Source organism: Indicator indicator, chromosome 27, assembly GCF_027791375.1.
Source record: "Indicator indicator isolate 239-I01 chromosome 27, UM_Iind_1.1, whole genome shotgun sequence".
Lineage (NCBI taxonomy): Eukaryota > Metazoa > Chordata > Aves > Piciformes > Indicatoridae > Indicator > Indicator indicator.
In genome coordinates, this window is record NC_072036.1 from 7934753 (window position 1) to 7959033 (window position 24281).

General features: G+C 40.8%; 1 protein-coding gene across 1 annotated transcript in view; it reads left to right on the forward strand.

The window, feature by feature from the left end:
* The window catches only part of FRK (fyn related Src family tyrosine kinase), a 44273-nt gene extending 23655 nt beyond the window's left edge, over positions 1–20618 (forward strand). Inside the window, exons 4-8 of the mRNA XM_054393154.1 lie at positions 143–311; positions 9979–10137; positions 15312–15493; positions 17563–17728; positions 20404–20618. Coding sequence (XP_054249129.1) covers positions 143–311; positions 9979–10137; positions 15312–15493; positions 17563–17728; positions 20404–20618 — 891 coding nt within the window. The remainder of the gene's footprint in view (positions 1–142; positions 312–9978; positions 10138–15311; positions 15494–17562; positions 17729–20403) is intronic.
* The last annotated feature ends 3663 nt before the right edge of the window (positions 20619–24281 follow it).

A 24281-nucleotide genomic window follows, 5' to 3' on the forward strand; every position in this document is an offset into this window, starting at 1 on the left:
AAACCATTCTATTATTCGATGACCCAAGGCAACATTATTTATTAGTTGAGACTTTACACAACAAAGTTAACAATGACTTGTAAATGCTGTTGAAAAAATATTAGAGGTCTCAATTACTGTATTTTTTATTTTCTTTTGCCAGGTACAAATCCCTGCTACTTTTGATTTGTCATATAAAACTGCTGATCAGTGGGAGATAGACAGACAATCTCTGAAGCTGTTGAAAAAATTAGGATCTGGTCAGTTTGGTGAGGTCTGGGAAGGACTGTGGAATAACACCACCCCTGTGGCAATCAAAACATTAAAACCAGGTACGTGAATTACTCTTAAATGTTAATAATGCGAAATATTAGCAAGCTTGCCCCTTTATTTCTTGAATGTTACTGAAAAGAGATCTTATCCATATATGCAATTGGTCTTAAAAATCCATGCACTTAAACATCAAGGTTAGTAAAGCTCAAGCTCCAGATCCTCTTTGGTAGCTTGAATTACAGTTATATACAGTTTTCTGTTTGCATATGAGCTGCACTCGTTCTTGTTCAACATCTAGACTGAATAAAAAGGAAACTTCAGCAAGGCCATTTCCTCTGTACCATATTGCGTGTATGGAATTGGAAGACTACATTACATCTGTAGGTGAAGTAATTGATGTGCTACTGGTTTGTCACCTTTAGAATGTCTTCCAGGAATTAGATGCTACATTATAATGAATCTTTTTGGTAATATGGAACAGGTACTATGTTAAGTTTGTGTTTAAGCAGTGCTTTGATTTTAATATTGATTGAAAAGAACATTTCTCAAAGTTTTTGATGCACAATAGCAATACCCAATATTTGCATATAACATAAGCTTGTTACTAACACAGCTTTAAACATTTTTCTTAATTATATTCCTTTAATTTCAAGTAATTTGGGCATTTTATATTGGCAACATAAAATACCTGCCAGCAGATGGCAAGAACCACATAGACAAGAAAGGTAGCCTGAATGATATACATGTTTTTTAAAATGAGATAACCAAAGCTTGTGTTTGGGCATTAATGATCATGTTTGGGGGAGCAGAACAAATTTCAGATCTTTAATTCAGAACAACAGCATGCTTGAGCCCTGCTTGAATGGTCTCTCCTGAACAGGGAGGAATTTAAGTCTGTGGTTTAGGGCTATCTTATATCAGGATATTTTCTGTGTTTTGGGACTTGCAGATTGAAATCAAAGAAGCACCATTTTTTCCGTGCTTAACTGAAAATAGAAAAATGCTCAGGCCTTCTATAACTCATGTGAAAAACAGCATACTTTTTTCAATGAACTGCTTCATCTCCCTAGTGGCCCAGAAAAGACAAACCATCTTGAAATCTCTGTCTGTTTCCCTTTCCAAAGACAGTATCCACTAAGGCTATACCTTCTGTGCAGTGACTCCCATGCCTTTTTTTATGGACATCTGAAACCACAAGTCTGAATCCAATCTTTTTTCTGCTTATGTCTGAGAGGAATCTTTCATTCTACAGTACAAGCCCATTACCTCTTGCCTTATACACCATCACTGGCGAGTACCTATTATTTTCTTCCTCTTTACAGCAGTGTTGTACATACTAGAAAGTGATTATCAAGTGACTCTTTGACCTTTTCTACCTAAGGATAAACAGTTCAACCAGATTGCTTATGTAGCTCAGTTGTTTTAGCTGTCCTATTGTTTTCAGAAGACCTTTACTGGGAAGTTCCAGGGTAGTACCCACGTTTTTTCCAAATATGATGCAAAAAGGAAGAACAAGTCTAGATATGTAAAGAGAGGATTCACATTTCTGACATGCCAGATCTCAGTTTGAACAGTTCAACATGATGCTTTCCTTTCTGCATAAGAGAAGACCCTAATTTGTCCATCTGATGTACTATTAATGATTTAATGGAACATCTGGATAAGTCTATTTTGTTGCAGAAGACTGAAGGGTCCTAACTAAAGTGTAAAGGCTCTTAAACAATATTTAAAGAAGGAGTAGATGAAGCTGGGATGAAAAATGGGACTGAGCTATCTTAAATTTCTGTGGTAAATGAGCTATCTTAAATTTCTGTGGCTTTTGGAAATTGTCTTTTATCTTCCCTCTTTAAGAAATTATGTGGTAATTAGTACTCTAAGAAAAGACTTGTTCCTCATCAAACAAAATAATTAGATTTTGAACAAATTGCAATGCATACATTTCTACTCTTTCTTTAGTGAGAAAGTGAAGCTGACATTTATCTAGTATTGCATATGCAAAAATGGGAAGTTATCTTCATCATATTTCATCTCCTTCTCTTCATAACTCATTTCAAAACCCTGATTTAGCTTTTCTTTTTGTACAGTGGGGACAGTATATATCATCAGCTCTCCATGAAATAAACTTCTGTTTTAATAAGGGGTTGCATCAGATTGAGAGGTTCTAGCCAGATGGGGGTTGGTCTCTTCTCCCAGGCAACCAGCAGCAGAATGAGAGGACACAGTCTCAAGTTGTGCCAGGGGAGGTATAGGCTGGATATTAGGAGGAAGTTCTTCACAGAGAGAGAGATTTACCATTGGAATGGGCTGCCCAGGGAGGTGGTGGAGTCAGTGTCCCTGAAGGTGACATTTAAGAAAGCCTGGATGAGGTACTTAGTGCCATGGTCTAGTTGATTGGCTAGGGCTGGGTGATAGGTTGGACTGGAGGATCTTGGAGGTCTCTTCCAATCTGGGTGATGCTATGATTCTACGACAAGACTAGCCAGAAAGAGGTGAAACACTGATGGCAAGATCCAGCTGCAATTCGCTTTTATTTTTCTTTTTGATGCTGATCAGCTGAATGACCTCTAGTGCAAAGGAAGAGTTACTTAATGTTATATCTGAAACAGTTCTTAATGAGTTTGAGGCCAAAGTGATCTGTGGAGATCCATTCTTCGACTGTTCATTCCCTGTCCTTTCGACGTCTTGCTGATAAAGTATGCAGAGAATGCAATGATTCTAGAGCAGGAAAGGAAGGGGGTTTGGGGTTTCTGTAACAGTACAGTATCCTAAGAATGCAGTTGCAGAATACTATAAACTCCAAAAAATGGTCATATCAGCTTCTTCAATAGGTTTGTTAGCTAAAAAATCAAACTCTACACTGGAATAAACATAATGTTCACTCTTAACTTGTTACTATACTCATACAGGCTAGTACAGTATAGAATCATAGAATCATAGAATCAGTCAAGGTTGGAAAGGACCACAAGGATCATCTAGTTCCAACCCCCCTGCCATGGGCAGGGACACCTCACACTAGATCAGGCTGGCCAGAGCCTCATCCAGCCTGGAAGAAACATTTTCAGTTGTGATACTTCTTGTAGTATCAAAGCTTGGCTGGAAAAAGGGGTTTGTTTAATCAATATCTTTTCCATCTCTGTTTTTTAAACTCTAATCTGACTCCCATTAAGGTCAGCAGTAGCAGTCTCATTGATTTCACAGTGGGTTATATTGAGTTAGTGCAGACATGAGCCCTGCCTGGATGCAATGCTCAGATAGCAGAGGGTTTGTGATCTAATGCCATGATAAGAAAGTTGTGTGTTGCACTTAGTGGTGCTCAGAGTGAAGACTTTGATGCTCAAAGCCATCTTCATAGATTGTTTAGGTAACACTGAATCTCTTATTGTTGTACTTTGTGAACTATCTTGTTCTACAAGAATAGTTCAAACAGTCTTAAATGGAAGCATTTAACCTTGTAGTGCACTTCTCTAGGGAATCATCCTCTTCTACACAATTTTTTTCACTGTTTGGAGTACGTGACAGTAATCAGCATACTGGTTTTTCCATAGCTTGTTCTCATCATTACTCATGAGGAATAACATTTCAATAACTAGAGAAAAACCCCAGTATCCTCAACCTAATCTGAGTAACAAGTACTTACAGCAAAGGCTGGATCTGGTGATTTCATTCATCATAATATAAAGATGTTAAGTGAATGCAAAGCGTAGTAGTTCATGAGCAATCAAAAATGCATCATGTTACATGCTGATGATTGAAGCTTCCAATACTCATGTAGGCAATATTTCAGGCTTCGAGTGTAACACACTAAAACTGTACTCTCCTGTTGCTTGCCTCAAAGGTCTATATCAGTTTTCTTTATGCTGCGGGAGGAGGGGATGTATTTTAAATCAAAATCTTTTTGCTAAGTTGCTTTACAGTATCGTAAGAACTTCCACTTTGTCATATTCCTCTGTTATCTGGCAAATATGGGGGACTGAGATATAGAGAGGGTTCTGTTAATGTGGCTTTACCACCAGAGAAATTGTGACATGGAACCACGCTCTCATTACCAAGCAGGAGCAGGTTAATCAAGTAAGGTAATCACTTGGCAAACAGTATAGAAAAGCATAATGGAAGCAGTATGCCATAGATTTATAGACCTGAAGGTCAGAAGGGATTTCTGCTGGTTTGAGTTTTCCTGCTGAGTATTACTTTGCAGACTACATCTGTCCTATATCACATATAGTCTGAATATTTTGCTGTTATATGGCATTACATTTCACCCCTCTACTGAGATTCAGGATTCATATTTAATAAAAATGACAGCAGGTTCTCAACAAAATGCTAACTACAAGTCTTCCAGTCTGGAGACAAAGGCACAGAGAGAGGTTGCCTTTGCTGTCTGACAGTTGTGTACCACTCTGCCCTAGTGAGGCTGCATCTAGAATGTTGTGTCCAGTTCTGGGCCTCTCAGTTCAAGAAGGAGAGGGATCTGCTTGAAAGAGTCCAGTGCAATTGATTAAGGGAGTGAAACATCTTCCTTATGAGGAAAGGCTGAGGGAGCTGGGTCTCTTTAGCTTGGAGAAGAGGAAACTGAATGCTGACCTCATTCATGTTTATCAATATGGGAAGGGTCAGGGTCAGAAGGATGGAGCCAGACTCTGCTAAGTGATTTCCAATAATAGGACAAGAGGCAGTGGGTGCAAGGTGGAGCATAGGAGGTTCCACATGAACACAAGGAAAAACTTCTTTACTGTGAGGGTGACAGAGCACTGGAGCAGGCTGCCCGGAGAGGTTGTGGAATCTCCTCTTTTGGAGACTTTCAAATCCCACATTGATGTGTAGCACTCCAGCTATATTTTTTTGTCTCTTTTTAGGCATATAGATCAGGCTTTTAAAGTAATTAGTAGGAAGAAATAAGTACTTGCATGTCAGATAAACAGATTTTGAGTTTTATTTCCTTATAGGGACATTGGGTTTTTTTCCTATTTAAGTAGAAATCTTTGGAGCAGGGATTTATGCTTTGTCCTGTGCTGAGCGTGATGGATTCTCTAGAACCTGTTGCCTGTGCTAGCTTGCTTATCCAACTGTCAGCATGTAAAGCAGGCATCTATCATCACCAATTAATTGCATCTGAGAAAGTTCCTTCTGCCTGTTCAAGCTGACAGATGCATTTGTCATTATCATATTGTGAGGCATCTCCTAAGCTTCTCTCTTTGCGTGGAAGCTGCCGAAACATGATTTTTTCTCTTCTGTTTTTTTTCTTTTCATCAGGCTTTCTCAAAATAGTCTCTAGGTTGGTACTGTCAGTGAAGGTTTTAACAATATTTTTGGTTCTTCAATATGTCATCTCTTTAGTGCATATGCAATATGAAAAAAATATCTCTGCACTCAAGACAGTCTCCTGATTTCCCTGAGCAAAAAACTCTATTTTTCTACTCAGTTCAGTACATACCCTTACACTAACTTGTGACTTCGCTTCTGTATGGTGGAGAAAGCTGCTTGAGGATTGTCAGCTACCTGTCTTATTCTCCTGTTAATAGTTTGCACTCACTCTTGTCACCAAATCTGTGGTCTTTTTAATGTTATTTCCTTATTCGTAGAATCATAGAATTGTCAGGGTGGGAAGGGACCTCAAGGATCAGCCAGTTCCAACCCCCCTGCCATGGGCAGGCACACCTCACACCAGATCAGGTTGTTCAGCTTTTGCATAATCTTACTCATAAGATCACAGGACCTGGTCAAGGTACTCTGTATGTAAGTTCATTTTGCACAAACTCATTCAGGAGACAAGGTTGATCTGAAGTAGAAGGTTACTTTGAAGTCATTTGGGAAGGTTTATTGAAAGCTGCAAACAAAGTGTCTCTGGGGGAGCTTATCAGATATTTAAGGGCCACTTCCATTTAGGCTGGCAGAACCTGGAAAATGACTGACCTTTCTAACTAATTTTCAAATTATCAGTTTTAACCTTGTAATGTGAAGCTTCCTCAATTCCAGAGCGAAATATTTTCAGGAAGGAAGTAATCAGAATTGATATACCTGCTTTAAGGAAGTTTAAATTAGAGGTGATTGCTGACAAAGCAGCACAGCACTGAACACATGAAAGAAACCTGTTCCAACATTTTGTTCTTAAGAGGGACATTAAAGTTTACAAACCATTTTTAATTTCAAAAAGAGATGACAAAAACTGTATTTTCTTCAGGTATTCATCAGTCTCCTCTCACACTGGTGTCTTACACAAGGCATACTTGTATTTCAGTAAGGGCTTTTGTTAACCAGTTGGGGTTTGATCAACTGGTTTCTACCCAGCCATCTATTCTTTACACTGTGTGTACCACTAGCAGCTAAGAACATATACTGCATTAAAAATACATGTAGCTCAACTACAAACTAAAAAGTCCCAGTTATTTGAAAATCCCTGTGGCATATTTTATCTATTTCATTTATATAAACTTCCTCAAAGACAGGTATTGTAACTTTGCCACTATAGTGACAGGTTTTATCTAACTAATCTGTAAGAAGCATGTTAGCTTGGTTTTAGAGGCAGTGTTTTGCTTATCAAGGTGCTAAAATGACAAAATACTGATAAAGACTTTTTTTTTTTAGCATCCAATCCACTTATTAGTTACAGTATAAGAGCTATAGGGCTCTGGAGGGGTTTTGGGCACTACTTGCTGCTTGTGCTATTTAAAGGTATAAACTAAGTAAAACTGAAGGTTACACATGCTCTTTACACTTACTGTATAAGGAAATACTTACTGATTGTGTCACTGGGTTGTTGTCATTTTTAATTACTTTTACAGAGTAAAGAAGGATTTGCTGCTACTCAGCTAATAGATTACTTCCTTCTTGATCAATTTATTAGAAGTTGTCATATGTGAAAAACATGTTCCTTGGTTTTAGTATGTTGGAAGAAGTTTATAGTGTGATTAAACTGAGAGATTCCTTGTAGGCAAACTTTGATGGTGGGAACAAATCAAAGCTGTCATTTACTATGGTGTGAAGAAATCCTGTATAATGATCCATAGAGGGCAGGTGATTTGGTAGAGCCCAAGTTAGGGAATACTTCATCCTTTTTAGGATCAACTTGTCAAATTTTGGCAGTAATGCTAAATCACAAGTTCTGCTTATACGTTTACCTTTGGAGGCAAAATTCATATCATGCAGCTTCTCTGTAGACTTCAGGATGATTTCCATGGCAAATGAATATATCTTGAGAAGATGAAGCAAACAGACCACAATAGTACATCAGTATCAATATGAGTCCAAACCCTATAAAGACAACCCTAGAACGTTCATCTAGGATTGCTATAAAGTTCAAATAAATCTGTAAAGATTGTGCTAACTCTATACAGAGAAAAGATGTAGCATTAGCATTACAGATATTTGATTTTTTTTTTCCACCTGACTGTCATAACCTCTGCTTTATCCAGTTCAAGTGTGAGTCATTTACTTTTCATGCAGGTCCCCACTTTTCTCTGACAGTGACAAAAGGAAATGGGTATAGCCTGCACCTGTTGAGGAGATGTATTATTGGCTGCTATCCATTTATTGATAGCATGGAAATCCATTAACTTTCACCATGCTTCCTAATGGCATCTTATAATATATTGTCAAATTGGACCCCATGGGATTGCCAAGGAAACGATGAGGATATGGCAGAGAGGAGCACCTGTCCTTTGCAATAATCTTTGCTCTCCCAAGTTGCAATGTCAAGTGGGTCTTTTTTCATGAAGTCTGTCAGAAGCATTTCTGAGTCGTTCCTCCTTCACTGCTGCAAGGGTATGAGATCACACATCACTGCTATGTTTTGGGAAATAGGTTGGAGCACTTTTCAGGAGGTGCCAGTTAGGGTAGGTGGTGTTCGTAGGTGGCCCAAGCTGATTTGCAGTTTGCTCCATAGAACAGATTTTCTGGTGGAGTTTTATTGCAGAGCCATTTAGCATCCTCCCAGCATTTCTCTTCATTTAAACATCCATGTTTGGAGCAGAGTCAAACTCCCAAATGAACCTTGTTGGTTACCTTGTGTCAAAACAACATAAACTAAGGACTCTTACTCTTGCAGCTGTGGCTTACCAAATGACTCAGTTTGATTACACTAAGCGAAGAGTTTGTTTTTAAACATTGCACAAAGCAGGCTAGACTTGAGTAGGTTTCTTTTTCCCCCCACCTTCACTATAATATTTTCTGATATTGTTTTGATTTGGGCAGAAGGAAGCCTTTGAGTAGTTGGATGATTTTACCTTTGTTTGCACGAGTGTTGTGAAGCAGATGTTGTTTGCCATTTAGCTCAAACATCTGACAATATCTGATCACTAGTGGATCATTCGTAGAGAAAACTAATCAATCCCCTATTCAGGACATCTGAGCTCTAATCCAAATTTGCCACTGACTGTAGCTCTTGTGGCCAAGAGACCCAATGGGATCCTGGGATGCATCAAGAAAGGTGTGTCCAGCAGGTCTAGGGAGGTTCTTCTACCTCTCTGCCCTGGTGAGACCACACCTGGAATACTGTGTCCAGTTTTGGGCTCCCCAGTTCAAGAGAGACAGAGACCTGCTGGAGAGAATCCAATGGAGAGCCATGAGGATGATTAGGGGACTTGAGCACCTCCCCTATGAAGAGAAACTGAGATCCCTGGGGCTGTTTAGTCTTGAGAAGAGAAGACTGAGAGGGGATCTGATCAATGTCCAAGGGGTGGGTGTCAAGTGGAGGGGGCCAGGCTCTTTTGGGTGGTTCACAGTGATAAGACAAGGAACAACGGGTTCAAACTAGAACATAGAAGATTTCAGCTCAACATGAGGAGAAACTTCTTTCCAGTGAGGGTGACAGAGCCCTGGAACAGGCTGCCCAGGGGGGTTGTGGAGTCTCCTTGTCTGGAGACTTTCCAACCCCACCTGGATGCATTCCTGTGCAGACTACCCTAAGTGATGCTGCTCTGGCAGGGGGGTTGGACCTGATGATCTCTTGAGGTCCCTTCCAACCTCTGATATACTGTGAGACTGTGATTTTTGTATTGTTTCTTTGACATAGTTCATGCATTGACTCACTGTGTATATGAATAGAACTAGAGATATTATGACCTTATGTAACACTTAAAAAGTTGGGCTCATTAGCTCTTGAAGATAATTCTGCATTTAAGAGAGTGTAAAATTACCTTTATATCTGTGCATGCACTGCTATGTCTAATAAGGTTGCTATTATATGAATGTTAGAAATAGTTATCAGTTTTTATGTATGTAAAGTGCACACAGCTACTCCTCATATGCTGAAGTGATTGCAATGCTTTCAGGCTTTGATTGCTGAAGCTGAAAAAAAAAATAGTGCCACAAATTCTCATTGCAGCACTCTCTTCTGTCAGAAATGTTATCCTCATTACCTAGGCACTCTTACCTCAGCTTCTAGTCATTTTGTTATCTGGCTGTAACATAATTGTTTGCTTAAATTATATCTGTTAACTTTCTAGACTAATTTTATTTTTTTTCTTTTCTGTCTGGGGGGGATTAATTTTAACTTTTATATTTCTGGTGGCTGGCACACATATGTTCTCTGTCCCTGTACAACTGGCATGTTTCACTTATTAACTGTATTTCAGCTGCACTGTCTGTTTTCTGTGGGAACTGTGAAGATTTGAGATGCTAATTTACTTTGAAAGACAGAAAACAATCTCAGTTATTCCCTTAAGACTGCCAGGCTGCTAGGAAGGCTTTTAATAACTTCAGCTTATGTTTTGTTATGTGCTGTTGTTGCAGGTTCAATGGATCCAAAGGACTTTCTGAGGGAAGCACAAATAATGAAGAACTTGAGACATCCAAAGCTTATACAGCTTTATGCTGTCTGTACTTTGGAGGATCCAATTTATATTATTACTGAGCTGATGAGATATGGAAGCCTTCTAGAATACCTTCAAAGTAAGCAAATGACTATAAACTCATTTCAAGGGGTGCCACAACTGTCATTTCAGTAAATACACTAACATAAAAATGGAAGTACAGCACTCTGGTTTAATACAAAAGCTATGTATTTGCCAACGGGGGGATGAGAAAAAGAGGAAAGAAAGAGGTCTGCAAATTTTTGACGTGCCGAAGTATTTGAGAAGCAGGAGAGAATTACATTCACAGTTTGATTCCTGCCTTGTAATGATCCACATCTTTCCACCCAGAGTAGATTGAAACATACACCAACAGAATAAAAATATAAGCATACAGAAGGATAGGTCATCATATCTGACATGAAATAGAGGTACTTCCACAAAATGTACTTAACAGCTTTGAAATCTATTACCAGGCAGGGTGGCATTTTACTGTGAATTTGTCCCTTGCCTATCTCATCAGGGCTTTTATCTCAGCAGCACTTCAAAGTGCTCTTTGGAAGGCAAATAATAATTAAAAATAAAGTTGTACAGACTGGAACAGGCTAGCATAATGATTGCACTTTAAGTTCACCCCTGCCATTGGGAAATGCTTGATCCTAGTACTGTAACCCATTTTTCAGTTCAGTAGATGTCTCTGAGATGCTAAATGTCTCTAAAGCTGTAATGATCTCTTGAAAATGAAATGTTCACAGTGATTGTCTTGGTAAATGTCTTCCCTGTTTTCAGCCCATAAGGCAAAGCCTTGTGAAATATCACAGGCAGTATTTACCATGGCACATCTTCTCTGTGGAACCATTTCTTAAGTGAGGCTCAGTCCAGGGATTATTACAGCTAAAGAAATCTCTGGTAGAGGGGCAGCCCCCCCAGGAACTGCACAGAATAGGGCTGCACTGACCTTGGGCCACACCATCTATAGTTTTGTAGGCATTTAGTGGCCAGAGGGAGCAAGGCACACATTTCCTTGGCATTCTGTCTTTGGTGCCTCTGTATGCAGATTGCTGCATATCTGTTTGAAATAGCCTGGCACAAGAGAAAATGATTCTGTGCACGAAAACATTTATCACACTGGAGAAACAGCACTGAGAAAGCTAGGATGAGTCACAGCTATTGCAGAAGTGAAAATTGGCCTGTTTGTGCACCAAGTACATGTCCAGGACACATCAGCACTGCAGCCTGCATGGATCAGCTCCCAGTGTATGCACAGCAGCTGGCCTTGCTGTGGGCAGAGTGTGATTGCAGCCTGAGCTTTGTCTGCCTGCTCATTCCTGTAGCCCTGCATCAGAGAGTCTGTAGAAATGCAATTGATTTCCAAGCAGCCTTCAAGATAACTGTAAAAATGGCAAGCTGAAACCCAGCACAGTGACATCTTTCCTTGTCTGATGGCCTAGGCACAGGGGCATAAACAGAAGTACGAGGTAGAGATCTAGGTGCTTTGTTAGGTATCAGTCAGAGAAAAGTCATTGCTGTTGGTGAGAGTAATCAGGAAGATGTGAAACTTGTGTAGAGCTCTGTGGCTGGAAGTGAGCTCGATCAGCTGGGTGTATCAGGCTGGTTCCTGATAACTTCCTTAAGATTCAGGCACTGCAGGAATCAGGAAAACACTGCCAGAAGGCTGCTGTGTCTGTGTGCACTGTGAGTGAATATGGCAGACTGGAATGGAGGGAAAGTACAGAGTTTGTTCACTGGTTGAATTTCCCCTCCTAGACATGCATAGTATATTTTCCCATCTTTAAAAATCCCTAGTACTTAATGCCTGGTGACTACTGCATTGCACTCTAATGACAGCTAGCTAATAATGACAGGTATGTGAATTCCCTGTGCACCCTGTAAGTGTACTTTGGGAGGATTCCTGATGAACACTGCTGTGCAGTTACTGAGCTGCCACCAGCATGAGAAAAGTGCAGCTGAAAACTTCTCTTTGTGATTGGATATGAATGAAATTGTCATAAATGTAGGAGCGTTTTTATGAATTCTGATAGACCTGGGGCTTGTTCTGGCAGGGATGCAGTCTTGAATTTCAATGAATTATTACACAGCTGGAGAAGGTGCTGCTTATTTATTTATTTATTTATTGTCAAGTATCTGTCAATAAGAATATTTTCCTGTCTTTCCTGATGACTGATTGCTTAGAACAGGGTGCAGACCCTAAGCGTTCTTCAGTATTTTCTCTAATAAATTTTTCATAGGAGGAAGACAGTTCTGTCAAAAAATATTAGGAAAAAAGGATGTGGCAATGCCACACTTTTTAATAGGATAAAGAATAAGCCATGGGAAAGTTTTATAAATTCACCAGTAGTGCCTGGTTTTGAGCATGGAAGTTATATTAACTTTGGAGGTTTGTTGTAGTTCTTCCTCTTTTAAAACACTGTAAAAAGAACTAATGTATACACTTATGACTGCACCAGGGGAGGTTTAGGCTGGATGTTAGGAAGAGAGATTGGCCATTGGAATGGGCTGCCAAGGGAGGTGGTGGAATCACCATCCCTGGAAGTGTTTAAAATAAGACTGGATGAGGAACTTTGTGCCACGGTTTAGTTGATTAGAAGGTGTTGGGTGATAGGTTGGACGTGATGATCTCAAAGGTCTTTTCCTATCTGATTCTGTAATTCTGTAACTAGAGATGTAAACCCTTCCCACATGCTCTGAACTAGCCACATGGAAGCTGGCTCTGGCTTGGAAGCCTCCATAGTTGTACTAATGCAGGACTGTGCTTGAACTTTCATGCACAAGATATAGTCAGATACTGGAGATATAGTCAGAAATATTTGAGACAAATATGCATGACTTGCACTTCAGATCCCAGAGAAACTTGTGCTTTAATCCTCTGTCTCTGTGATCAGTTTGCAGTTCCTGGTCAGCTGAGGCTCCTCCTTACAGTTTTCCCTTCTTCAGCTCCAGAACAGTATCTGTGCAGAACCAGTTCTTGTAGAGAAACTCTCCAAGAAATAATGCAGCAGCCAGGGCAGCAAGCTCAGCCCCTCAGCTCAAGTGCTAAAGGTAGTAGGTCAGCCTGGGCTGGGATCCCAAACAGCCCCTAATGAGAGAAATAGTCTGTCAGCTGCAACTCCACCATTAGGGGTGGATGCTGTCCTTGTCCTTTAACATGGTGCACCTTTAACATGATGTATCTGTGTCCTGCAGAGGGCAAGATAAGATTTTCCAGCTCTGAGTCCTGTTCTGCATGGAAGCAGCTCATTAAACATGAGGCTTATGAATCGTCATTTTTTGTCCTGTTCTGCCTCTTGGAGCAAGCTTGTCTCAGGCTAGCCTGGAGCATTGACAGTACAAAGACAAACCTGTCCTCCAGTCTGTCTGCATCCTTGTGTGCTTACACCAGGAGGTAGTTCACAGCTTGTGCAGATGAAGGAGCAATGTGAAAGGGAACAGGGAAAGAAAGACTTCAACCTGAGTCATAAGCTAGTTTCCAAAACCAGGTACTTAGGCAAGGTGCCTATACATATTTAGTTATTTTCTGATGAAATACAACCTAAGCATCATCTGTGGATTTATATCTTTGTCCAGCAAGGTGAAGAATAAATGTTGATGTCTGTCAGTTATCAGAAATGCAAAACTTCAGAGTGGTATGCTGTTCTGTGGCCTCCTGATGGGTTTTCTTGATGGTTAAGCTGTAGATTTTCACTTAGCCTGTCTTCTCTCACTTTTCAGAAGGTCAAGGCAACTATTAAACATATATCTGGGAGGGGAAAAACTTTCTGAGTCAACAATAGAAGTAAATAATCTTAGTGCTGGATTACCATGACAATAACTTTAGCCTCAAAAAGGAAGTAGGACAATACACATACAGGGCAAATTTAATAATTTAAAATTCATTTCTTTTACCTATTCATCACAGAACATCTAGGTGAGCAAGAGATTCAAGGCCTGGAGATTTCAGTATAGATTAGTAAACAATGGAATTTCACACTCTTCATAAGGGGTGATTGCAAAGTTAGGTCAGATAAATGCCAGAACTGGAGGAGGCTATTCAAAATAATGCTAAGACACATTTCCACTCTGAATTAATTTAAAACAAGCAGTAGAAAAGTGCTGGCTCCAAATTTCTGTAAGACAGAGGCAGTAAGGAAGAGTCACCATCCTAAGGAGAAGGGAGAACTGCCCATTAAACCTAGCAGCAAAGCCTCAGCTTTTTAATATTGTTAAGATTCTGAAACAGGAAGCTGAAACTGGTTTGAGGATTAGAGGCTGCAGGGGTAGGCACTTGTGCTTCAGTGCTTCAGCATTTGGGTTTGGGTGACAGTGATGCTTGAATACAGCACTGATTTGGCTTACCTAGTTTAGCTTGGGGTATAAATTCTTTCCTGAGATCAGTACTTCTCAAAATGCCACACAGGCCCTGAATTTGTATTCTAATGCATTAGACCTCAATTTTATTTTTTTTTTGGGGGGGGAGGCACCTGCCTTACAATTTTTGGCTGCAGTATTTCATGGCCTGAGACTCTCTCCTGCACTTGTGGAAGCAAGTTGCTGTGTTCTTCTACTACTTTGTTTTAACAGCTGATCTTTGATTGCCACATCTCTTATTCTTTTTTTTTTTTTTTGACTTACTGATCTTACAGTGATGGGAATAGCATGCACATTGCTTCAGAAATTTCTTCTGTAGAAGCAGGGAGCTTGAAAGCAGCTCAAGGAGTCCTACCATTGAGTAGCAGCAACAGAGGTAACAGCATGAAGCAGTCAAATGAACTGGAAAGTGAAAATGAGAGTTACACCTGACAGCAGATGATATATTTCCTAGTAAAAATCACTGGAGAACAGGGAACAAGGATAATTTTGTGCTTTTCCATCTTTAGTCAGCTTTGGTTAGACCCAGTGAGTACTGACATTAACTCTTATGATTTGGAATGGGTTATGGATCTGTCAGAAAGGCAAACATCTGCATTGCTATCAGTAGATAGTTGCCTTTTTCTTTGGGCAGTGTCAGAGTTCCTTCCAGACCCAGATCAATGGCTGCATTTAGTATCTGCTCTTTTAGAGAAGAGGAGCCAAGCCTTGCTGCTCAGTTACTGTGAAACCAGCTGTGTGACTTTAAGGAGAGTCATTCACTAACATCTGTCATTTGGTTGGGCTGCTTCTTTATTGCATTGCATGGTTTTGTTGATCTGTGTTGCCTATTTGAACCAGTCAGCTGTGATGTTTTTTATTCAGATGCTGTAAATCCTATGTCATCCTTCTAATTTTCTTTGTTAACAGAAGATGCAGGCTCCCAAATCTCCCTGCCACATCAAGTAGACATGGCTGCTCAGGTGGCTTCTGGTATGGCTTACCTTGAATCTCAGAACTACATCCATCGGGATCTGGCAGCCAGGAACGTTCTTGTTGGTGAACACAATGTTTACAAAGTGGCAGACTTTGGACTTGCAAGAGTTTTTAAGGTGGGTTGTGAGATGATGAACTGCTCTAAGGAGAGCAAGGCAGAAGAGGTCTAACAAATGATGAAGTGTAGCCTCTGAATTGCTAGGTTCAGGCAAAAGGTGTGGCCGGGGAGAAAAGGATCCCTAATGAGTTCACCTGTATCCTCTACCTGTGGTATCCCATCCAAGGTTAGAAGCTGGCCTGTGCTTTAGTGTCAGTCTGAAGATGGCACCCCAGTTTCTGCTTCCCAGAGTCATCAAAGGAGGAGCCTGGCAAGCAATACACCTTATCCACAGCACTAGTGTCAACCACATGAAAAGAAATGACAGCAATGATGGCAAAATTATATTCCTGAGCCTGTAAAGGAAGTCATATAAGATGTATTGCCATCTGTTTTCCTTGTCCACTTCCCCACTGCCTCTGTGACACTTGGAGTGCAGGTAGTAATCAAAGAAGGACCTTATTCCTCTCCACTGCTACCAGCAGGGTTCATAAAGAGAGCTCTCAGAGCTTTAAATCTTATGCAGTTTCCAATTTGCCATTGCACTATTTATTTTTTTTCTCTAGCCCGTGAAGATATGAAATACCAAGTTACACTGACCAAGACCACTCTAGGAAAGAGCTGTGGTTTGGAAATGAGATTTCCTGACTGAAAATTATTTGATCAGTGTTGGAGAGGTTGGATTTGCCATATTGTAGGGATTTCAGTATGCAATCCATAATTTCCGAGGTCTTATTATTGCGTTTATTGATTCATGTTCTTGCACTAAAAAGGAAAAAACAACAAAAACCAGAATTGGATTTATTACATAATGAAGTAGAGAATAATGGCTTGACAATGGCATCAAGGGATTTTGAAACTGCTTTTTGCTTAATTTTGATTCCTCTAGTTATGCATAAGTTCAGGTTGCATATTTTTTAACATGAAATATATTTTTTTAAAACGAACAATGCTTACAATGGATATTTCCCCCCTGTCCTCACTGAGAGAGTAATCATTTACAGCTGTTGACATTTCTTGTTAAAACTGAACTTTACTAAAATTCTCTGTCAGAAAGTCATCTTGGCAGGCTTCCTTAGGAATATTCTGTCTCCTAAGCCAAAACACTAACATCAGCACACGATCACATCCCAAAGGTGTAGGTGTGAGAAATGAAATCTGTATTTCTGTGTGCATTAATTAGCATAATGAAATAATTTCTTGTTTCTAGAGATGAGTATTGTCGTTAAGATGCCAAATGCATCAGGATGTAGATGCAAAACAATCACTCTTTTCAAAACTATGAGGTGTTACAGCTGGGAAATGTTGGATTGTTGCTAATACAGAATGCACAAACAAAATCTTGTACACATTGGACTGGATTTCCATGTGAAAATCCTGACCATGGCTTGCATGGAACTGATCTTCACCAAATTACCGTTAGGAATTAAAGCGAGGATAAATGTGCTAAAAAAAATTTGAGGACATGCTTCAACAAATTTGCAAGTAACTAATTTTTCTTTTTCTGTCTCTTTCATCTTCACTTCACATGAATTAATTGGACCCACTGTAAGCTACTATGTTAATTTGAAACACTTGGAGTTTGTTCTTTGGTCCTGAAACCTGTTTAAGTGATTGTTATCAAAGTCAATGGCCCTTCAACACTGCAATAAATCACAGGAGGAAAGTTCCAAAATTCATTAGCTCCTGCTCTTGCCTTCTCTGTTTACTGAAGACCAGACACGGAGCCATTTGGTCTCTAGTGTCAGCAGGATGCTTACACTGACACTCCTAACAGACTTTTGAAATCTTGCATAGCAGGTCCAGAATGTGCAGTAGCTGGTCATAATTAATCACAAGCCACTCCAACACTGCCTGCTTGCTTGAAATGATAAATGCTTTAGAAAAGCCTCTGATGAAGGGTAGCATTTCTCAGCTGTGAAGCCCGATTCAACAATAGACTGCAGAAAATGTTGTGCTTTAATACCATGAAAGGAAATGCTTGGCTGAAAGAGGATAAGATTAAGCATATGCTTTGTTTACTCACGTGGTTACATGCTTTGCAGAAGCAGATCTGAGATCAGGCTTGCTTCCTTTTACCCATGACAGGTAGAAAATGAAAACATATACGAAGGTAGAACTGAAACCAAACTCCCAGTGAAATGGACAGCCCCAGAGGCAATCCGCTACAACAAATTCAGTGTCAAGTCTGATGTCTGGTCCTTTGGAATCCTTCTGTTTGAAATAATCACCTATGGGAAGATGCCTTATGCTGGTAAGTGTTTGTACCTGAAGAGTGCTGTCTAATATTTTCTTGCTTTAAGTACAACACACAAAAATGTTGAATGTCTGTGCTGTGGTCATGTTAAAGGTTAAAACTGTAAAGACAGAAATATCTTTGTCAGTGATCTGGGTGAGGGGATTGAGTAAGTTTGTAGATGACACCAAAAATGGGTGGGAGTGTTGATCTGCTCATAGGTAGGAAGGCTCTGCAGAGGGATCTGTACGGGCTGGAAGGATGGGCTGAAGCCAAATGTACAAGGTTTAACAAGGCCAAGTGCCAGGTGCTGCTCTTGGGTCACAGCAACCCCATGCAATGTTGCAGGCTTGGGACAGAGTGGCTGGAAAGCTGCCTCGTGGAAAAGGACGTGGGGGTGTTGGTTGACAGCTGACTGAAGATGAGCCAGCAGTGTGCTTGGGTGGTTATAAGGTGGCAAACAGCATCCTGGCTTGGATAGGGGTTGTGGCCAGCAGGACTAGAGAGGTCATTGTCCCCCTGTGCTCGGCACTGGTGAGCCCACACCGCAGATACGGTGTTCAGTTTTGGGCCCCTTGCTACAAAAGAGACATTGAGGTGCTGGAGCTTGTCCAGAGAAGGGCAGCAATGCTGCTGAAGTGTCTAGAGCACAAGTCCTATGAGAAATGGCTGAGGGAACTGGGATTGTTTAATCTGGAGAAAATGAGACCTGAGGGAACCCTTATTGCTCTCTACAACTACGTGAAAGGATGCTGGAACAAGATGGGTGTTGGTCTGTTCTCCCAAGTAGCAAGTGACAGGATGAAAGGAAGTGTCCTCAGGTTGCACCGGGGGAAGTTTAGGTTGGTTGTTAGGCAAAAAGTGTACACTGAACGAGTTGTCAGGCCCTGGAACAGGCTTTCCAAGGAATTGGTTGAACCATCATCTCTGAAGGTATTTAAAAGGCATGTAGATGTGGTGCTTGGGGACATGGTTTAGCAGCACACTTGGTACTGTTAGGTTAATGCTTGGACTTGATCTTAAAGGCATTTTCTAGCCTAAACAATTCTGTAAATCTGTGATTCTCAGAGTGTTCAGATGAGGTCCCTTTAGTGGGTCAGACCTTCTGGCTGCCCCAGGCTCCCTGGAAGCTTTCCAAAGGCAGTGATTAGCAGCCATTCAAGCTTCCTCTTGCTGGAGTCAGCCTACATTGCACAGGCACGTAAGCCAACTGGCTATTCCCTCCAGCATCAGATCAAAGATGTCAATTCTTGGAATGTGGGAAAGGGGAAGGTTTTTCTGTCCCCCATCCTGCTTTTTTTGAAGAGTGAGTTATCTATTTTTTTAGTATATCTCATGGAAGGCTGTGTCTGAAAAAGGTGTCTGAAAATGAATCAGAGTGGTTTTACCTCCTTCTCTCATATTTGACTGTTGCAGGGTAAAGTCTCCTTAAAGAGAAGGATCACAAGAATTAAGAATAAAATGTCACCAGCCTCAAAAGCAGATTTATGGTATGAGGGCAGCTATTATTCCCAGCACTGTGAGAAGTACTCAGGGAACTGTGGCTCCAATAACACAAGATATCAGTGAGATGATTGACTGTGACTCATTTTGTGCTGGTGAGGAGAGCACAAGGAAAGTATTAAAGCAAAAAAAAAAAAAAAAAAATTATGCTGCATCTGTGCAGGCCTGAGGGGTGGTGGGTTCACCAGAAACTACATTTCACAGGGTCCCAAACTTCTATTTCCTGTAAAAGGAAAAATTGATTTTGCATTTGATTCCCACCCTCACCTCCTGTGAAACTGTTCTGGGAGGAAAAAAAGGAAGGAAAAAAAAAAAAGAGCTTTCCTATACAAACTGTAGCTGTGTGCAGACATACACATAAATAAACTAGTCAAGTATAAATAGATGTAACACCATGAAGCTCTGAAAATATGTTCAGTGTTAGCCCTTTGCAAAGGCAAAGTTTACCTGTAACTTTACAGTAGAAAAATGCCTTTTTGCCAGGGCTATTTGCTTACCTGCCATGACTTGTAGGAGTTTGCTCTCAGGAGGAGAAGAGGTTATGTTGATCCATGGTGGCAGTGGGAAATGTACAGAAGAAATACTATTCAGAGATCTAGGGAAAAGAAGTAAAGATGATGCAATCCAAGATTTAATTAAAAAAAAAAAAACCACAACATAAAATTGAAAGGGAATGAGACAATAGTTTTGATATATAAAGGGTTAGTAAAGGTAGAGGAATGGTTTCTTCTCTATGACTTGCAAAGCAGGCAGGATACCCTTGCATAGCTGCACCAGAGGAAACTTAAGGCTGACATGAGGGAAAACTTTGTAAGTGTGAGGAAAACTCAGCAGCAGGGCAGATTTTCGTGGAAGATTTTTGAGTCACTGAGAGTAGAGGGATTCAGGAACAATTTTAGTGAAATAGATGTCAGAGAAATTTTGGCAAAGCCAGGTGGTGGAGGAAAGACCTCACACCCTGACATATTTGCTATGCCTCTCAGATGGTGTAGTTGGGGTCAGGGGGCTCGGAACTGCTGGTGATGATTTTGAACTGCTGGTTTGGGATCCTCCAGTGACTGCCATGGATGTTGAGGGTGGACCTGCTGAGGCCAGCTCTGCTCTCAACGTGTACCTCATTATGAGGCAGAGACACGTGGCATCACTCAAGTAGACATCAACTAGTCTTAACAAACTCCTTTGGCTTTCAGGTATGCCAGGACACCAGGTGATCCAGATGCTGGACAAGGGGTACAGACTTCCTCAGCCAGAGACCTGCCCCACGCCGCTCTACCGACTGATGCTGCAGTGCTGGTGTGCAGAGCCGGCGGAGCGACCTACCTTTGAGGCTCTCTGCGGGCAGCTGGAGTGCTACTTCCAGACTGACTCTTCATCCTATGCCCAGCCCCAGGCTGTGGTGAAGTGACCCCTGGGAGGGGGCTGAGGGTCACCAGTCAGTATGGCTGTCTATTCAGCCCAGCCTCAGAGGAGGAGGTTGCTGACGACTTCTGGTACATTTTCATCCCCACGCTCAATGACATTGCAATTTTTGCTGCTGGCAAGAGGTTATTGCCAGACTAAGTATCAGGAGGCTGGAGGGCTGGGGGCTTCCAAACAGATAAGTCTTCTATTTATTTTTTTTAAATAACAGATTGCCAGAATGGACAAATGAAATGAGTGTTGCTCAAATGGCTATTGTAGAATTTTGTCATTTCTCTCCTGGAATAATTATTTGCTGTTCTTTAGATTTCTCATTGCTACCAGATTGTTCTCATGAAGGAATGTGATGGCTCTGTGCATCAGGATCTGTGCTTCCAGAGTCCTGTCATTGTAAAAAAAACCAAAAATAGTCCTATGACTGTGATTATGGCAGAATCCAGACTGATTGCTTTGCCTGGACCTGAAGTAAAGGTGCAAGATGTTCACGGGAGATGAACAACTCCCATGTTTTGCAGATGCAAAGGGAGATCTTTTTTTTGGTTTCTCTATTGTTCCTCTTTTACAAAAATAAAACCAATTATTATTAGATTCTTGAAGCTGTTTGTTCTTAATGTTATTAAACAGTGCCACGGAACCATTGAATTATTGTCCATTGGAGTGCAAGGATTTGTTTTGTAGTTCTTCATCTTAGGGATATGTGTCAGTGTGAGCTGAAATTCAAACCATCACAGGATGTTAGAAGAGGAGGTATTTTATCCTGCCTTAGCTTTTTAGAATGGCTTAGCCTTTCCTCTCCTGCTGAGAATTCTCTCCAACAGGACAAGGCCCAGGATGGGTCTAGGTATTGTGCAGGCAAACTCAGCAAACCATGCTTCTATCTTCTCCAGACATAACTTTAATAAGAGAGATTTAAGTAATGGATGATCCATTTTATTCTGTTCCACGGGGAAATGGAGCCCAGGTGCTTTTGCTAGCAGTCTTTACAGCTAGAGATTTTAGAATTTTGCAGGTTGCTTTTACAATATTTTTTTACAATGTTGGTTCTGCTAAAATCTGGTATCAATGTGACAGTTTTATGTTCTCAATTGTGAAGCTTAGAGAACCAAGTTTTAATTATTTACTGCTGATTCATCAGTTAATTATTTAACAACTGAATTCAGGAATTAAAAGCTATACTGTGTTAACATAGGGTGAGCTCACTGTAAGTGTGCTAACATTTTTCCTCTGATATTAAAAAAGGGTATAAATAAATGAAAAGATTCATTACTTTAAAGGCTGAGTGCCTTTTATTACCTCTTCTTGGTTTTCTTTTCTCCTCCTTATGCTTCAAATCCACCCATCTCAGTGCCTTGCTACTAATTTTTAATTTCCTTTTCCTCTCCTCTGCTTTGGGAAGGTAGCACACATTTCTTTTTTTCGTACAGATCTTAGGTACTAGCTACTCAAAACTCCTTACTTATTGTTCTGCTCTTTCTATCCTGCTACACTTAGAATCTTTCTAGCATCCTGTCTCTGTTCACCTTCATTTTGTGTGCAGTGTTTCTCCCTACTAGCTCTCTTTGTACTAATTACATTTGTAAAGCACAATACAGTGATAATTAATTAGCTGTCAGAGCATCCATGCGATTTGGGAAAGTAATCAGCCACTCTGAAAGAAGAGGTTAAATGACTTTACCACACCCATCCTGATAGGAATTGGCATGGAAGGAACTGGGAGACTCCCTGCCAAAGCCTCCTGCTGTCCTCCATCCATGTTTGTTCTGAGACTCATGCTAGCTCCTGGCTCATGGCCTCAACAAGATGTTATTTATGATTATCAAACCTCCATCAGTCCGTGCAGCTTTCATCTGGCTGGGAGCTGTGTTTAACTCTGTTACAGTCTGAGTTTAGCAAATCCCACAGAGTAGCTTTAAGTAATAAGAACAGGAATGCTGTTGTTTGGAAAGATCTTTGTGTTGAGCTTGCAATCTTCATGTTCAAGCACTATTTCCAGCATGATTTTTCAGACTTAAAACATTAAGAATTCTGCAAGTAAAACTTGAGTTTGCCCAACTCAAAGAAGCTGTTGATGAAAGAAATATAATCTTAAGAAGCACAAATGTGTGCAGCTAACAGGAGATGAATTGCCAGGGGAAAAAAAAAATCTACAGCAGGAAAATACCAAGTTTTCCAGAATTCTTGATTATACCAACTGGTCCTAGCTGCTCTGTGCTGGAGGGAAGTCAGCAGGACCATGTAGGACTCTGCTGAAGTGATGCCAGTAAATTGAAGAAAATACACTTGTACAATAAATATCTTCCTAGGCCAACATATAGGGAATGAAATGTCTGTTTATCCAGTTCCATTGAATACTTTGTCTCCTTAATTTCTTCTGCATTCAAAGGAGAGAGAGGCAGGCTCCTTCAGTCAGTGAATCAGTGAGCCAGTTCTCCTCTGAAATACACACTGGGGGCTGCTTTCTGTTTGCTGCTTAAAGGGATCCAGGAGAGATGTGACTCTGATGAGGGGTGTGTGTAATAATCCACATGTTATAAACTGAAATTAGCTGTTTCAAGCTCCCTCTACCATCTGTGGCCCCATGAGCCACCTTTAGCTGAAAGGAGCAGAAGGTGCCAGTGAGCTGCACCCTTCTGAACTGTGAGGAGAGCACCTGGACAGGCACCAGGTGACACAGCCTGGCACAGGCTGCTGCCAGCAGGCAACTTCCTCTCCTACCATTTCATCACCTTTGCTTTCTCTTGCCATGCTTGCACAGCAACAGCTAGTTAATGGAGTCTGACTCTGCTAGCTGCTCATTGTGTGTCCTGGCCCAGGGTAGGATATAAGCAACAGCCCTGCCTGAAAGCACTTTGGTACATCTCATACAGACACTGCATCACAGATATTTATTTTGTATTGATCTTTGAGGCAGCCTCTGTATATTTGGCCTCTCCAAGGTGAGGTTCTGTAGGTGAAGAGGTGCAGTCAGGCTTTGTCCTCCAAGCCTGAGCACCATTTCCACCCCATTGCTTTGTGTCCTGCAGGCATTGCACCCAACACATTCATTTTTCTCTTGCACTGGGTTGCTCTGAGAAGTCTGGTGCCTGCTAGAGCCCCTTTGCCACTATCAACAATCCATCTGAGGCCAGGCTTACAGACCATTAATGCTGCTGTGAGATCCAGTGGTTCCTCTTTCTGGCTCAAGTCCACATACTTGCACTTACTCCATTATTTTGCCTGTGTGTAAACTGCTGTGACACCAGTGAAATGCTGCCACTCTAGTATGAGGTCTAATGTTGGATCTCTTTTCCCCCAGGCTGACAGAGCAGCAAAGGAGAGAAAAATCAGCAGTGCAATAGAATCAGCAAAGCTCTAGAAAGAAAGAATAACACAGAAAACAAATACTTTGTTTTCATCTCTTTCTGTCTGTATTTTTGCAGTCACGTGGATCCATTACTGGGGGAAGAAGACAGCAGAGGGTGATAAACCTTCACAGAGCTGAATTTGCTTATAGGCAGCACAACAAGCAAAACTATACCTTTCCAATTCCATTTTCTAATAGTTTTATTTGTGGCACATAACAATCATAGTCAGGAGCCTTTGCTTATGACTTGATTTAAATTAAACATCAAGGTTATCATTTCCAGTTACAAGGCACAGCAAGAAGGGT